This window comes from Peromyscus californicus, unplaced genomic scaffold, assembly GCF_007827085.1.
Source record: "Peromyscus californicus insignis strain IS unplaced genomic scaffold, ASM782708v3 Scaffold_7__1_contigs__length_154581171, whole genome shotgun sequence".
In the NCBI taxonomy this organism is placed as follows: domain Eukaryota; kingdom Metazoa; phylum Chordata; class Mammalia; order Rodentia; family Cricetidae; genus Peromyscus; species Peromyscus californicus.
This window is the reverse complement of record NW_026294595.1, coordinates 132,763,945-132,778,728: the sequence shown is the minus strand read 5'-3', so window position 1 is coordinate 132,778,728 and position 14,784 is coordinate 132,763,945. Positions and strand designations below refer to the sequence as shown.

Sequence of the window (14,784 nt, the reverse complement as noted above, 5' to 3'; positions counted from 1 at the left end):
CTAGGAGGGGTGATTGGGTTCCCTCCTCTAGACTCCAACTATGTTTGTGTCCACAGCTCAGCCATGCCTGATGTAGCCTCCCACAACAGAAGATGAACTCCTGAGGGGTGAGTGAAAAACCCTGAGCAGTGACGCCGCTAGGCAGGACTTCCCAGAGGTCTTGGTCCTCCAAGGAGGAGTAGGTATTGTGAAAAGGTGATCTTCTGGAACAGGGCAGGGCAATGTGGGAAAGCAGGAAGCCCTAAGTAGTGCTCAGGGCGGGCAGGGCTGCTGTCCTCTCTCCCTCAGCTGGCAGCTCATAGCTGCCTCTCCAGATGAAGAGGGCCACCACCTGCAGGCCCTAGGGGTCCGTGGCCATTGTGTGCATCAGCCATGGGGTCTGTCCTCCAATAATGACAGACAGCGCTGGGCTGGAAGGAAAAGAGAAGTTACAGGGTATAGGACCCAAGGGCAGAGGCTGAGGAAGGGCCGGGACTACCTAACAACCCTCAGAGCCTGTGGGATCCACCATCCCGGGGCTGATGGTTTCTGGCTCCAGAGCAACCCCCACTGCCTTCTAATACCTCCCCCACCCAGCGGTTAGAGGGATCTCAGGGCAACCCTTCTTTAGTTCCCTCCCAATTTCTCATGCCTCCCAGGAGAAAACTCACACTCCCTGTCACATGGCACATGCTGCCCCTCCTGCCTGTCATACTTTTCTCTGGTGTCTGCTATAGTCAACACTTGCATTATCTTGAAATCTCAACTCCAGCTCTTGAAGAGCTGAATAAACCTCTTTTCTTCATAAATAGTTCTGCCTCAGGGTACTGTGTTGCAGCCACAGAAAATGTACCAGGGAAGATGTTCATGGAGGGCTGCCCACAAAGCTGATCCTGAAGGTTCCCAGGACTCTGGCTCTTATTGAGGGGGTCTCCATGGATTATATTTGCCACCGATATAGTATCTCCTCATTCTCACAGGGGTCCTAGATGTATGACTTGTATCTGCTTTTGCTATGCTGGGGATAGAATGCAGGGCTTCCTCACACGTGCCAGGCAAGTACTCCACCACTGAGTCACACTCCCAATCTATCAGAGGTTTTAAGGCAAGACTCAGAGCCAAATCTTTAGCCTTGGGAACCTGTGGTGTCTTTCTCCATATCAACCCACACTAATGTTTCAGACCACAGATGACAAATGAATGTCAGATCCATGATCACTGTGCTGACTGGTGGCAGCTGCTTGTGCTGTACATTGAGGAGGATTCTTCAGCTGCCTCTATGTTCTACTGGAAGTTGTGTGATTGATTAGTAATGTCTGTCATGGATAGGGAAGGGTAAGCACATAGACGAGTGCCAAGTGTCTGGCATCCTTACAATAGGAACAAATATTTAGTAAAGGAGTTAATGAATTCTGAATCCCATGACATTCCCCCTAAATTTGGCAACTCCCTTTTCTCAAGATGAGCCTGTCCCTCTTGGAGAAGTGTCGTAGCACCTGGCCCCAAAAATCTCAAGGTCACAGGCAGAACTCTCAGTCACTTAAGACTTCTCATAACCGAGACTTGGTTTTCACCCTTTCATTGAATTATCTCAGGGAATTCCCACAGTTCTCCGCCAGGAGCATCTGGAAACTCCATTGCCCGCTGAGGAAACTCTGGCTCCGGGTGGGATGCGATCTTCTCAGGACCACCCAAGGAATTAGCAACAGAAACTCTTCCCATGTCACCTCCCATCCTCCAACAGATGTCAGACATGAGTGGGGGTGGGTTTGGTTTCTCCAAGTCTAGCTTAGCAATTGGACATGGTTCAGTTACTCATTGGCTGAAGGGAGAGGATGTGAATACTTAATCAACCCTTGGGAATCCCCTGGAAAGTCCAGAGGGACCAAGTCTAGCCCAAGAGTTTGGGTATTTGGGGGTTGATTTTCACAACCATTGGTCCCTGCACAAGCCACACTTCTTTATGTCTAAATACTGAATTCTCCTTTGTTCTTGGCACTGAACAGAGCCCTTGATATTTGCGTGCTTGATGAAGCCCTATAGCAGTCCTGGGAGAAGTGGGATTCTGCACACAAGAGAGGAATCTGGGGCTCAGGAGGGCATTCTATGGGCTCAGACCATGTAAGTTGTGTGCACGTGCACACATGTGTGCACAAACAGAAATGCATGCATGAGCAGACACACTCTTGGGTGCCTGTCAAATTGTTACACCCAATCAGTACATCAGTACAGCACATTTTTGGAAGAGCATACATGGGCATAGGGTATGAAGGATGCTGAGAGGCCCAGCAGTGGACTGCACTGGTGCTTCCATTTAGAGGTCCTCTTGGGTGACCAGCTCTTACTCAGATGGATAACCCTACTGGATTCTGGGCACATGTAGGCATGGCCTGATTAGATTGTCCTTGTAAGGCTTTAGAATAGTGACCCAAGCAAGAGGAATGTCTGGGATTCATTCAGGCAGCACACCAAGGTAGTTAATGATGTGATTTCTAGAATAGATGGCCTTGTTCAGTCCAGGAATGCAGCTTTCTACCCTGCCTGACTCTGCCTCAGGCTCTTCATCTGTAAAATGATGCTAGTGGCTGGACCTGTCCTGTAGCTTACTTGCAAAAGTGTCTGATGAGCAGAAAGTTATATTTTAGTGTGCTCACAGCTTGAAGTAATCCCACTGGTTTTCAGGGGCTTCCAAGATCATTTCCAACAGTGAGACTCCTGGAGTATATTTGCTCCCCTGCTTCCCAGAGGAGGGACCCCAGATTTCTCACAGGCTCTGTGAGAACCTGAGACCTTTTCAATCCATTTTTCTCTGCTTAAATAATTCAGAGTCCTTTCTGCTTCCTGTGATCCTGGAAAACTGACCATCGTGTTCATTCTGTCTCATTGCTGTGCAGAACTCACAACCCCCACCGCCTAGATGAATTCTGCCTCCTAAACCAAAGGCCATTTTCTCCCAAACAAATGCATTCCTAGGTTAGGGCTACTGGTAGAGTCCTTGCCTAGCATGTATAAAGCCCCAGAACCACATAAAACACAATGTGGTGCTGCAGGCCTGTAATCCCAGAACCTGGGAGGTTAGAGGCAGAAGGACCACAAGTTCAAGGTCATCCTCAGCTACATACAGAATTCTAGACCAGTCTGGGAGACACAAGACCCTGTCTCAAAAAAACAAAACAAAACAACAACAACAAAATCACCCATCTAGTCTGCCTCTTGCCACTTAGGGAGGGGTTATCTGGTGTTTAAGCAACGTCCCCAAGGGGACACTTAGAACTCCACAGCATAGTGAAGCTACTGGAGGGTTACTAGTCCAACAGCAATAAAGAGAGGCCTGAGGGGCATGGAGGGGTTTGTCAAAAGTATGAAACAAGATGGGATGGTTCCTAACTCAGGTGCTTTCAAGAGTCACCAGAGTGGGGTGGGACATGGCTGTGGGCCATGTGGGACATGGTGAAAACCTTGTCACCACACTCATCCACTCTGTTCTCTGCTCACTTGTCCCCATTGTTTAAGCTCAGCACTGCCTTGGAGGCTTTACATGTGCTGTTCTCACGGTCTATAACTCCATCTTACTGCTGCCCCCCCCCCCCACATCCACTCAGTCTGGCCACTCTTGTTTTATAACATGTGTGAGTGTTTTGTCTGTGTGTGTATCTGGGCACCATGTGTGTTTCTGGGGCCCTTTGAGGCCAAAAGAGGGCGTTGGACCCCTAGGACTAATAGTCAAAGATGGTTGTGAACTGCCCTGTGGGTGCTGGGAATCAAACCAGGGTCCTCTAGAAGAGCAGTCAAATCTCCTCTTCGTTGGATTTCTGATCAATTCCATTCCTTCTCAGCAGTTAACTCTTTTATTATTATTATTATTATTATTATTATTATTATTATTATTATTATTATCATCGTGTTCCTCTGTTTCTTGTCCATTCCCGGTAGAAGACACCCCCAGCCCCCAGGACAGGTTGTCGCTGTTGTTCCGGCTCAGCACTTGGCACAGTGTTTGATAATAAACGGTTAACTCCAGAGCCATCCCACAGAAAACCGAGTACAGAGCACGTTGGGTCGGGGCTTTTAAACAACACACCTTCTCCCTTCATGCTTGGTTCCAGAGACCGGGGGCTGCTAGGTGAAGGCACCGGCAGGGTGGGTGTCTGGGACGCCCTGTGCTCTGCCTCACAGCAATCGGGTCTCTGTCATGGGAGCTTCAAGTTCTTGACGGCTGTGTTAGCCACCACCCTAAGCCTGAGATTGGACTGTCAGGACCAATATTGACCTCTGCTCCCCAATTCCAGGATGCTGTCCTCACCAGCGTCGTCTCCACCACCTCCCCATTTTACAGGTCAAGAAACTGAGGCTCAGGTGACAAAATGACTTGCAGATAGGGACAAGAAGCCAGTTCTGACTCGGCAGTCTTGAGTGGAGACTCTGGAGGGGGAGCGGGGCAGTGCCAAGCACCCCCAGACGGCTCAAGTGGCCTCTGCAGGGGGTGCGGGGTGGGCGGAAGGCTGCCCTCCCATCACCCGCGGCGGCTGCGGGGCGGGCGCAGGGCGAGGCGTCGCACAAAGGGCCGCTGTCCCGTCGCCGCCCCGCCCCCCGCCGGTGGCCCGCCTCTCCCCACCATTCCCTCTCTCGCCTACTCAGTCTGGGTCCCCTCTCCTTCTTCCCTGTCCAGGGCAGGCTGCCCCTCGGGATGAGGCCGGGTTGAGAGTCCCCTGCCCACTCGCTTCACTAGCTCCAGGGCTAGAAGAGAGCCAGAGCTACACCTCGCCACCGCGGGACAGAGACTGCGGACAGACGCGGGACCCAAGGAGCATCACCATGGTAACGCCCTCCTGGGCCTGGACCACCGCATTCTGCTGGGTTTTCTCCCGGCACAGCCCCGGGTGGGTGTGGGTGCACCCAGCGACCCTCAAGTTCCTAATCTGGTTCAGTGCTTAATTGCACAGCCCCAGCAGGGTTAGGACAAGAGGGGGGCGCAGATCCACCCCTGGGCCGCGTCCTGTCTGGGCCTCTCTGCAGAGATGCACACTTTCATCTCACTCCAAACCAGAATGCAAATCTGAACTGGAATTCTGGACCTTGGGCCATGCAGAAAACTGGGGTGTTTTTAGTACTTTAAACTTTACACTGATTGACAGTGCGTGTCCTGTAGGGGGTTTGGAATGAGGTGGGAATCGAAGTCCCCTCCCAGCACAGCACACTAGTGCTGGGAAAGGGCGGACCTTGAGGGCAGCAGCGTGCATAAGAGGGAATTGCTCACCAACTCTTGGGTGTGCTTGCAATTTTAGACGCCTGGATTTGGCAAGTTAAATGTGCACATGTTGGACCATGAGGTGCTCCCGTAGGCATGAGATGTAGAGGCAACTGGGGGGAAGGCTGGCATGGGGGATGCAGTACCTCTGTGCCTGGGCTTCCTGGACCTGCACCCTGGGAAAGGGACCTCAAGGAGAGTTGTGTGTGCCTTTGTACCAGTATCTGGGAAGATGGACTCGAAATGAAGCCTGTTCCAGAGACTCCTAGCACAGCTCCAGACAGATTCAGGATCCGGCAGGATTCACAGGAGTGATTTTGCAAATCTCGGGGGATTTGGACAGAGCTGGGAGACAGGCCAGGGCATCCACCCCTTGATTCACTGGGCTGGCTTGGGTGGGTTTCCCTTCCTGTGCAGGTCCACACCCAGAATTCTACAGAGAGATGTGTTCACACCATGCATGTGCACACACATCCCTTTCCCTACACTGAACACAGACACACAGGCCTTGTGTACCTGCCTGCTCATACTGAAACATGAACAAACTCCTGTGCACACAGACAGTACAAAACCAGGCTCCTGAATTCAGACACCAGAAGCATGTGTACACACTGCTCTTGGAGCAGTTTAAAGTACATCCTAAGCCAGGGGTTGTCAGCCTCTTTAGCAAGTCTCTGTGCTGGGTACTCTATGTGTGGGGGACATGCCACTCCCAGCAACTGTAACTGTAGACTGTGGCCTCTCACTGCACAGATGGGAACTTGAAGCCCCAGGAGCCTAGGTGACTGACAAAGTCACCCTTCCAGGAAGTGCAAAGAAGGACAGCCAGATTTCTAACCCCACACAGCCACCGTAGTGCCACGGCTATCTGTCAAAAGTCTGGTTTTGATGGAACCATTTGTTCATTTTTAATTTGAGCCTCCCCCACTCTCCAATGAACCTCAGACTCTCAGGTCAAGGATCAGACCTGGGGTGCTCCTCAGAATGGCTGAGAAAGCATTTCCTGAGTGGGTAGGATGGGCACGTTTTCCTGTCTTTGTGTGTATCTTGTGATATGGTGTGAAGGAATGTATGTGTATGTACGTGTGTACGTGAGAGGTGTGCATGATATATCACACGTATGTGTACAGGTGCCTGCATCGCACACAGAAGCCTGAGGAGGGCCTGGGGTGGCAGTCCTCTTCTGTCACTTTTTACCTATTCCTTAGAGTCAGGGTCTCTCCCTGAACCTGGATCTTGCATTTTATTGGCTAGGCTGGAAGGCATCAAGGCCCAGGGATCCTCCCTTGTCTGTCAGTGCTGGGGTTAAAGGCATGTGTGAGACCACAGCCAGGTTGTTATGTGGGCGCCGGGATCTAGTCCACTCCTCTCTCTTTAAATAGCTAATGCTGTCACCCCCCCACACACACACACTTCTCTGATCTCACCATTGTGCCCTGAGCACTCTAGCCTTGTTTCAGAATCCCTTAGGGTTCATGTTCCCTCCTGCCCCAGGACCTTTACATGTGCTGTCTCTGCTGGGAAATTCCTCTTTGTCCTGGTATATTCTCTCACGCCCTGTGCCACTCTCGTCAGAGCATGCCACTCAGGCATGCCTTCGTCATGGCACCAATCTCAGATGTCTTTTTTGGAAGGACAGTTTGAAGAATGGCTTTCCCAGGAATCTTATAGCAAAGGGGTTCATGGCTATCCACCCCATTCCCCTCAAATACAACTTTGACATATCCACTTACTAGAGAACATATTATAAGAAAACAAGGTGAGCTTATTTGTACAGTGTTTTTTAAGAAGTGAACTTACTGTGTAGATAAAATGCATTTGAGTGTGAGGTTTTATATCCTAACTGTGATCAGTCAGTATCTGTTACCATATAAAGAAAGGCACTCAAGTTCTCTGTAAGGCAGGTTAGTGAGTTCTGGCTAGAGGGGGCTAGCCGTGCAGCGCCTCATTCAGGACTGCTCTGTCTCTAGGGTGACTGAGCCCAGTCTAGGGATTTCTCCTCGGTGTCACCAGGAGGGGGAGAGAACTGAAGGAAGTGTGTGTGTGTGTGTGTGTGTGTGTGTGTGTGTGTGTGTGTGTTGTGCGTGTAAATGTTCATGTGTATATACATGTGCGTATGCAAGTGAGTTTATGTGTGTGTACATGCATATGGAGGCAGAAGCTGATGCTGGATGTCTTTGTCTACCACCCTCTGCCTCCCCCCGCCCCTTTTTTTTGAGATGGATCTCTCACTGAGCCTGCTTTGGCAAGGCTAGCTCCATGGATCTCCAGAGGCACTCTCTAGAGGACAGGCCCACACCACCTCACGTGGCTTTCTTTCTTTCTTTTTTCATTCAATGTTACTGATTTTTTTTATTTTTATTTATTTATTTATTTTCTATTATCAGCTTGATACAGTACAAATTCTTATCCTAATAGTGAAATGTTTCACTGAGGCTTGCCCAGTGATTGAGCAAAACCAAAACTTTTTATAAGCCACAGTCATCCTAGGGTCTCCCCTGCTATGTAGCCTCCCTGGTTCTGTGGGTTGTAGTCTGATTGTTCTTTGCTTTATATCTAGTATCCCCTTATGAGTGAGTACATACCATGTTTGTCCTTCTGGGTTTGGGTTACCTCATTCAGGATGATGTTTTCTAGTTCCATCCATTTGCCTGCAAATTTCATACTGTCATTGTTTTTTCTCTGCTGAGTAGTACTCCATTGTGTATATGTACCACATTTTCTTAATCCATTCTTAGGGTTGACAGGCATCTAGGTTGTTTCCAGGTTCTGGCTATTACAAATAGTTCTTCTATGAACATAGTTGAGCATGTATCTTTGTGGTATGATTGAGCATTCCTTGAGTATATGCCCAAGAGTGGTATGGCTGGGTCTTAAGGTAGATCGATTCCCAATTTTCTGAGAAACCGCCATACTGATTTCCACAGTGGTTGTACAAGTTTGCATTCCCACCAACAGTGGAGGAGCCTCACATGGCTTTCTACATGGGTGCTGAGGATCTGAAGTCAGCCTCCCAGATCTTTACTGAGTACTCATTCAGCAAGCACTTGTGTCTGAGCCATCTCCCAGTCCCTGCAGGAAATGGCTTTAAAAATCATTGCATTTGTATTTATTTATTGTGTGTGCATGTATATGTATGCACGTGGATGCATGTGGAGGTCAGAGGAAAACTTGTGGGAATGGGTTCTCTCCTACTGTGTGGGTTCTGGGGATCAAACTCATCATCAGGCTTGGTGGCAAGTGCCTTGACTTGCTGAGCCATTTTGCTGGCTCTGGAGGAGATTTGGTGTTGTGATTTTTAAAGGTGATTGAACCTTGGGCTTCACGCATGTTAAGCAATTGCCCTATCCCTGAGCCGCATCTCCAGCTCTCTTTTTGCTTATTTTATTTTGAGACAGGATCTCACTGAGTTGCCCAGGCTGGCCTTCAACCTGCAACTCTTTTTCATACTTAGAGAGTAGGTAGGTGAGCCCAAGTGGAGTCTATATTTATTGTCGGTAAGCACAGGTGCCATGGAAACCTGGAAAAGAGATGCTTCTCTGGCAGGACTCTGGGTAAAAGCAGTACAGAGTGAGCAGAGAGGGGACATACAGTGTGAGCAGAGAGGGTACATACAGTGTGAGCAGAGAGGGTGCATACAGTGTGAGCAGAGAGGGTGCAGTGTGAGCAGAGAGGGTACAATGTGAGCAGAGAGGGTGCATACAGTGTGAGCAGAGAGGGGACATACAGTGTGAGCAGAGAGGGGACATATAGTGTGAACAGAGAGGGTGCATACAGTGTGAGCAGAGAGGCTGCAGTGTGAGCAGAGAGGGTACAGTGTGAGCAGAGAGGGTACAATGTGAGCAGAGAGGGTGCAGTGTGAGCAGAGAGGGTTCAGTGTGAGCAGAGAGGGTGCATACAGTGTGAGCAGAGAGGGGACATACAGTGTGAGCAGAGAGGGGACATATAGTGTGAACAGAGAGGGTGCATACAGTGTGAGCAGAGAGGCTGCAGTGTGAGCAGAGAGGGTACAGTGTGAGCAGAGAGGGTACAATGTGAGCAGAGAGGCTGCAGTGTGAGCAGAGAGGGTGCAGTATGAGCAGAGAGGGTTCAGTGTGAGCAGAGAGGGTGCAGTGTGAGCAGAGAGGGTGCAGTGTGAGCAGAGAGGATACAGTGTGAGCAGAGAGGGTGCAGTGTGAGCAGAGAGGGTACAGTGTGAGCAGAGAGGGTGCAGTGTGAGCAGAGAGGGTACAGTGTGAGCAGAGAGGGTACAGTGTGAGCAGAGAGGGTACATACAGTGTGAGCAGAGAGGGTACAGTGTGAGCAGAGAGGATACAGTGTGAGCAGAGAGGGTGCAGTGTGAGCAGAGAGGGTACATACAATGTGAGCAGAGAGGGTGCAGTGTGAGCAGAGAGGGTACATACAGTGTGAGCAGAGAGGGTGCAGTGTGAGCAGAGAGGGTACAGTGTGAGCAGAGAGGGTACAGTGTGAGCAGAGAGGATACAGTGTGAGCAGAGAGGGTGCAGTGTGAGCAGAGAGGATACAGTGTGAGCAGAGAGGATACAGTGTGAGCAGAGAGGATACAGTGTGAGCAGAGAGGGTGCAGTGTGAGCAGAGAGGGTACATACAGTGTGAACAGAGAGGGTACAGTGTAAGCAGAGAGGGTACATACAGTGTGAGCAGAGAGGGTGCAGTGTGAGCAGAGAGGGTACATACAGTGTGAACAGAGAGGGTGCAGTGTGAGCAGAGAGGGTGCAGTGTGAGCAGAGACAGTAGGTGCCCAGGAGGGGATGCCATAGTCCAAATGAGGCAGCACTTAGAGGAAATTTTTATGGAAATGATTGAAATGGCACAAACACATGACAATAGATAAAGTAAGTTTACTCTGAAAATGGATGGGAAGAAAAATCAAACATTAAATAATGAAGAGTAAATATTAAGCAAATAACAAATCCAGGTACGTCAACCTGGCAAGAAAATCTTGCATATGGGGCAGGTGGATGAAGGGGAGCCCTGGCTAGGCCAGTCTGTTTAGAAAGCAGGGCAGGGAGAATGGGAGCCCTAAGAACTAGACTGACCGACCTGATCCTGAAGCTGTTGTTATTGAGGGCCACAACTGGAGCTCTGTGTACAGTCTACACAGAGCCTCAGGAGGTGTTCCTGCTCACTAACTAGAAGGGCAGCATGAGCCTCTGTTTATTAACCTGTGAAATGGGGATATGATACCCAGTCCACGGAATATCAGGACAATCACATGAAATGCATGGAATGGACTCAGCACAGGCCACACCTCAAAGGCTTGCTCAGGGCAACTCAGAGGCAGCCCTAGGGACCAACTTTGTCATCTAAGGCTTGAGTGAGAAGTTGTGCCCCAGGACAGAGGCACAGGAGAGAGACAGGGACAAACATGAGACTAGGGAAGGCTCAGAGAAGCAGAAATGGTTTACTGGACGCCACATGACTAAGCTGGACTTGAATGTAGCTCTTTTGACACCCACACCCGTCCTGGTTCACTGTATGTGGGTCGTTCCTCCAGTTTTGAAAGTTTGTTTATAAAGAGCTGGTCTGGAGTCTGGCTTATAAAGAGCCACTCACTCCAGCCTGCATCCACCCCCACACAGACAAAGAGCGCAAGCAATTTGAGTTGGATGTGAACAGGAACTTCCCAGCAGCCAGGAAGCTGACTTTGGGACCTCAGCCTAGACAAGTTCAGGAGGAGAGTCCCAGGAACTGGAGGTCGCAGCCTGACACCTGCTGGGCAGCAGCTGGCTCCCAGCTGTGCTTGCTTTGGCCAACCTTCAAAACACTGGGAGGTTCACTGAATTCTCAGAAGATCAGGCAAGGCGGGGCCTCCATGACACTGCACTCTGTGTCCCAGGCCTGTTGCTCCCCTGAGGTGGATGGTTGGGGGTCCTCAGCGAGGTCTGTAGGTGTGCTTTCTCACATTCATCTGCTTCTGTTTTTCATATCACCGGCAGGAGCAGGGACATGGGATGAGGCCGGGCGTTTGAAACTTCAACAATTGACAATTAGTTCACTTAGAAACCACATCCTAACCCCACATCTTCCGGAACAAAATTATATGGAGAATTCTAGAAGAGCCCTAGAATAGATATGCCCAGTGCTTTTTAACAAACATAATACTTTTATTAATTCTTTGAGAATTTCATGCAAGTGTACAATGTATTTTGATCATATATATTCGCCTTCACTTTTCCCCCAGCTCTCCCCAGACCCACCCTCCACTTCCCATTCTCTCCCAACTCTGTGGTCTGTTTTGTTTTTGTTTTTGTTTATTTATAACTCATGGAGTCCCATTTGTGCTGCTCATATACTCACGGGTGTGGGGCCGTTCACTGGATATTGGTCCCTCTACCAGGGGCTGCCTCCTCAAAGAAAATGGACTCGAGCTCCTGCAGAAGCCATCAGCTGTCAACAGCTCCCCCTCAGCAGGGGGAGGGAAGGCTCATGGGCCTCTCCCCCCTCCATGCCGGAATGTTGATTGGCTTGATCTTGTGTAGTTCTCATGCAGGCAGCCATGGCTGCTGCGCATTCATGAGTGCAGTGGTCCTGTCGTGTCCAGGAAACACTGTCCTCCCCAGCGGTTCTGAGGATGCGCCTCTGGAACTTGTCTAGGCTAAGACTCTAAAGGTCAGCTCGGACCTCTGGCTCTTAAAATCTTTCTGCCTCATCTCCCATGATGGTCCGAGCCTTGGGGGAGAAGGTGTGATGTAGACGTCCATTTGTGGCCGAGAACACCATACTTGTCCTGTGCACTTTAAGCAATTGTGAATTTCTGCCTTAACCGTAGTCAACTGCATGAAGAAAATTCCTGAGGAGGTCCCAGCACTCGGGCGCCTCCCTTTTACAGGTGGAGAAACTGTGGCCAAAGTCACCTGGCATGGCGTAGTAGTCAGTGTCTCTCCTTTCTTCGCTTTTTCCTTCTTCTCCATTTGTGGTGGGGGATGGAACCCAGGCCTGTCCACAGTAGGCAAGTGCTCTCCACCCCTAAGCTGCAGCTCAGCCCTCCCACAGAGCAGAGGGAAGCTGAGGCAGCTCTAGGACCCTGCCCACACCAGCCTTCTTCCTACTCCTCTCCCTGCCCAGGAGGAGGAGGGGGAGGAGGAGGAAAGAGAAGGAGAGGGAGGAGGAAGAGGAGGGGGAGGAGGAGGAAGGGGAGGAGGAGGGGGAAGAGGGGGAGGGGGAGGAAGCAGCCCCGCCAAATGAGACTAGAATCTTGGCCCTGTGGAGTCAGTGGAAAGATCTGGACCTTTAAGGCAGTCCAGCCCACATCTCAGAAGGCCCAGCTAACAACATCTGGCGAGACCATTTAAAAAAGGAGCCAGCCTTAAAAGCACACGATCACACTTTTATGTTTTCCCCCTGGTTATAAAAGCTACACTCACTGTTTCCAGAATGTTTGGAAAATGTGGCAAGCTCAGAAGAAAATTAAAAAGCCGCCTCGTGAGGCCCCTGCCCCTCACTGCCCTCAGGGCAACTTTTCTTAATGCCCTCTTGGGCTCTGTCTGGACCTACTCATTCTGTGGACTATACAGTACGGAAAATTTTCTTTAAAAACATTTGCAATAGAAGCTTAGTTTTAGAAGGGGAACAGTTGGCTAGGAGACAGCCTCATTGTGGGAGTGACAGAACTCTTGTATATTGAGCTGGTTAATGGTTTCAAAGGATCAGAACATAGGTAAGAATATATTCATCTGTGTACTTTGTGTTTGCTGATTTTTCTTGATAGAATTCCCATTTAGGATGCCAGTGGCTCACTGTAAAGATGCTCAGATAGATGTGTACAGCCCAGACCAGTGGTGCCTACCTGGAATCTCTGCACTTAAGAGGCAGAGGTAAGAAGTGGAGGCCAGCCTGGGCTACATAATGAGTTTGAGGTTAGCCTTAGCTTCTGGTGAGAACCTATCTCAAAAGACCAAGGGCTGGAGGCACAGCTCAGTGGTGAAGGTCAGGGGCTGCAGTTGTAACTCTCGACACACACACACACACACACACACACACACACACACACACACACACACACACACAAACTGTGGATTCCAGCCCAGCTCTTCAAAAAGAAAATTAGGGCTCCTTCTCATATGTCCATCCCTGGCTGGTGTACTGGACTCTTTCTCTGGCCTTGTTGCAAAGGGAGCTGGTCCTGCCTCCTTCCTTTTAAGCACCCACCTACGCCTGGCCCTGTGAGGAGCCATGGGCTGCTGGCTGGGCTGCCTTACTGGGAAGGAATGGAAACGCGTCTATCAAGTTTCACGGCCATCATTTAGAGTCTGGCAGCAGACCTTGGACTCCTGTGGTCCAGGGCTGGGCTGCTCAGTTCATTTGTGATGGCAAGGGGCCAGCCTTCCTCCTTGCAGCCTCTGGGGCCTTTCCACCACGTTCTTCCTGAATTCTTGGACAGTTCCGAGTTCCAGGAGTCAAGCCTCTGATAGCGAGTGATCCACCGAGTGCAGCCAGCCCACTGTCAAAATTTTCCACTGTCCAACCACTTCTGAAGGTGGCTAAAATGTGTGGCAAGTGGAGGCACCCTGTGTAAGCCAAGGTTGGCTCAGCGGGCAAGCCTTGACTTCCTTCTTGTGGTTTCTTTAGGCACCACTAGAATCCAGGACAGACCACCCTGAAAGGAATAGATCCCACACTAAACAGGCAGCCAGAGGTGGGGGAAGCCAGCTGTCTTCACTGCCTTGGGTCTGGGTTGGATTCCCACACTGTCTTTCTCTTTCTCCCTAAATCCCTGGGCAAGGTTGGCTTTGACTCTTTACCAGCAAGATAGAGTGCCCAGGCTTAGCAGTAGCATCATTGTATGTGACACTGAGTAAGAGACTGTGAGTGTAGGGTCCCCCCCCCCGTTTTGAGATAGGAACACAATTATGTACCTGTGGTGGTTTGAATAAGTATGGCCCCCAGAGACTCATGTGTTTGAAATGTTTGGTCCATAGGAAGTGGCACTATTAGGAGGTGTGGCCTTGTTGGAGTAGGTACGGCCTGGTTGGAGGAAGTGTCACTATAGAGGTGGGCTTTGAGGTCTTATATATGCTTAAGCCACACCCAGTGTGGCAGTCTCTCCCTCTTGCTTGTGGACCAAGATGTAGAACTCTCAGCTACTACTCCAGCATCATGTCTGCCTACATTACCACTATGTCCCACCATGATGACGATAGACTAAAACCTCTGAACAGTTAAATGTTTTCCTTTATAAGAGTTGCCGTGGTCATGGTGTCTCTTCACAGCAATAGAAACCCAAACTAAGACAGTGCCTTTCTGCAGAATGGGTGTATGTGAAAACAAGCAAACAAACACAACAGTTTTCATAGTACAGATGCTGAATATCATGAGTAATTACGTTTCCAAAAACGAAGCAAACAGCACAGCTAGCGATGAGGCCCAGAGAGAGTAAGACCCTAGTCAAGGCCACAAAAGGAGGCAGAAGCCAGGTGTGCTGGTGCCCAGCATGGACAGGGTGGAGTGGGGCACGTGGTATGAAGGGATGCAGGCCCAGCAGGCTGTATTGAATGGCATTTGTGATCTCTTTCTCTCACTGTCCCCAGGTTGGTGAG

The 14,784-nt window shown here is 50.1% G+C and overlaps 1 protein-coding gene across 2 annotated transcripts in view; it reads left to right on the top strand.

Annotated features, from left to right (window-relative positions):
- Positions 1-4,446: 4,446 nt before the first annotated feature.
- Positions 4,447-14,784, top strand: part of Kiaa1755 (KIAA1755 ortholog) — a 39,522-nt gene continuing 29,184 nt past the window's right edge. For both annotated transcript variants that reach the window (XM_052724680.1, XM_052724679.1), the window contains exon 1: positions 4,447-4,797. In XM_052724680.1, coding sequence (XP_052580640.1) covers positions 4,795-4,797 — 3 coding nt within the window. In that variant the 5' untranslated portion in view covers positions 4,447-4,794. The remainder of the gene's footprint in view (positions 4,798-14,784) is intronic.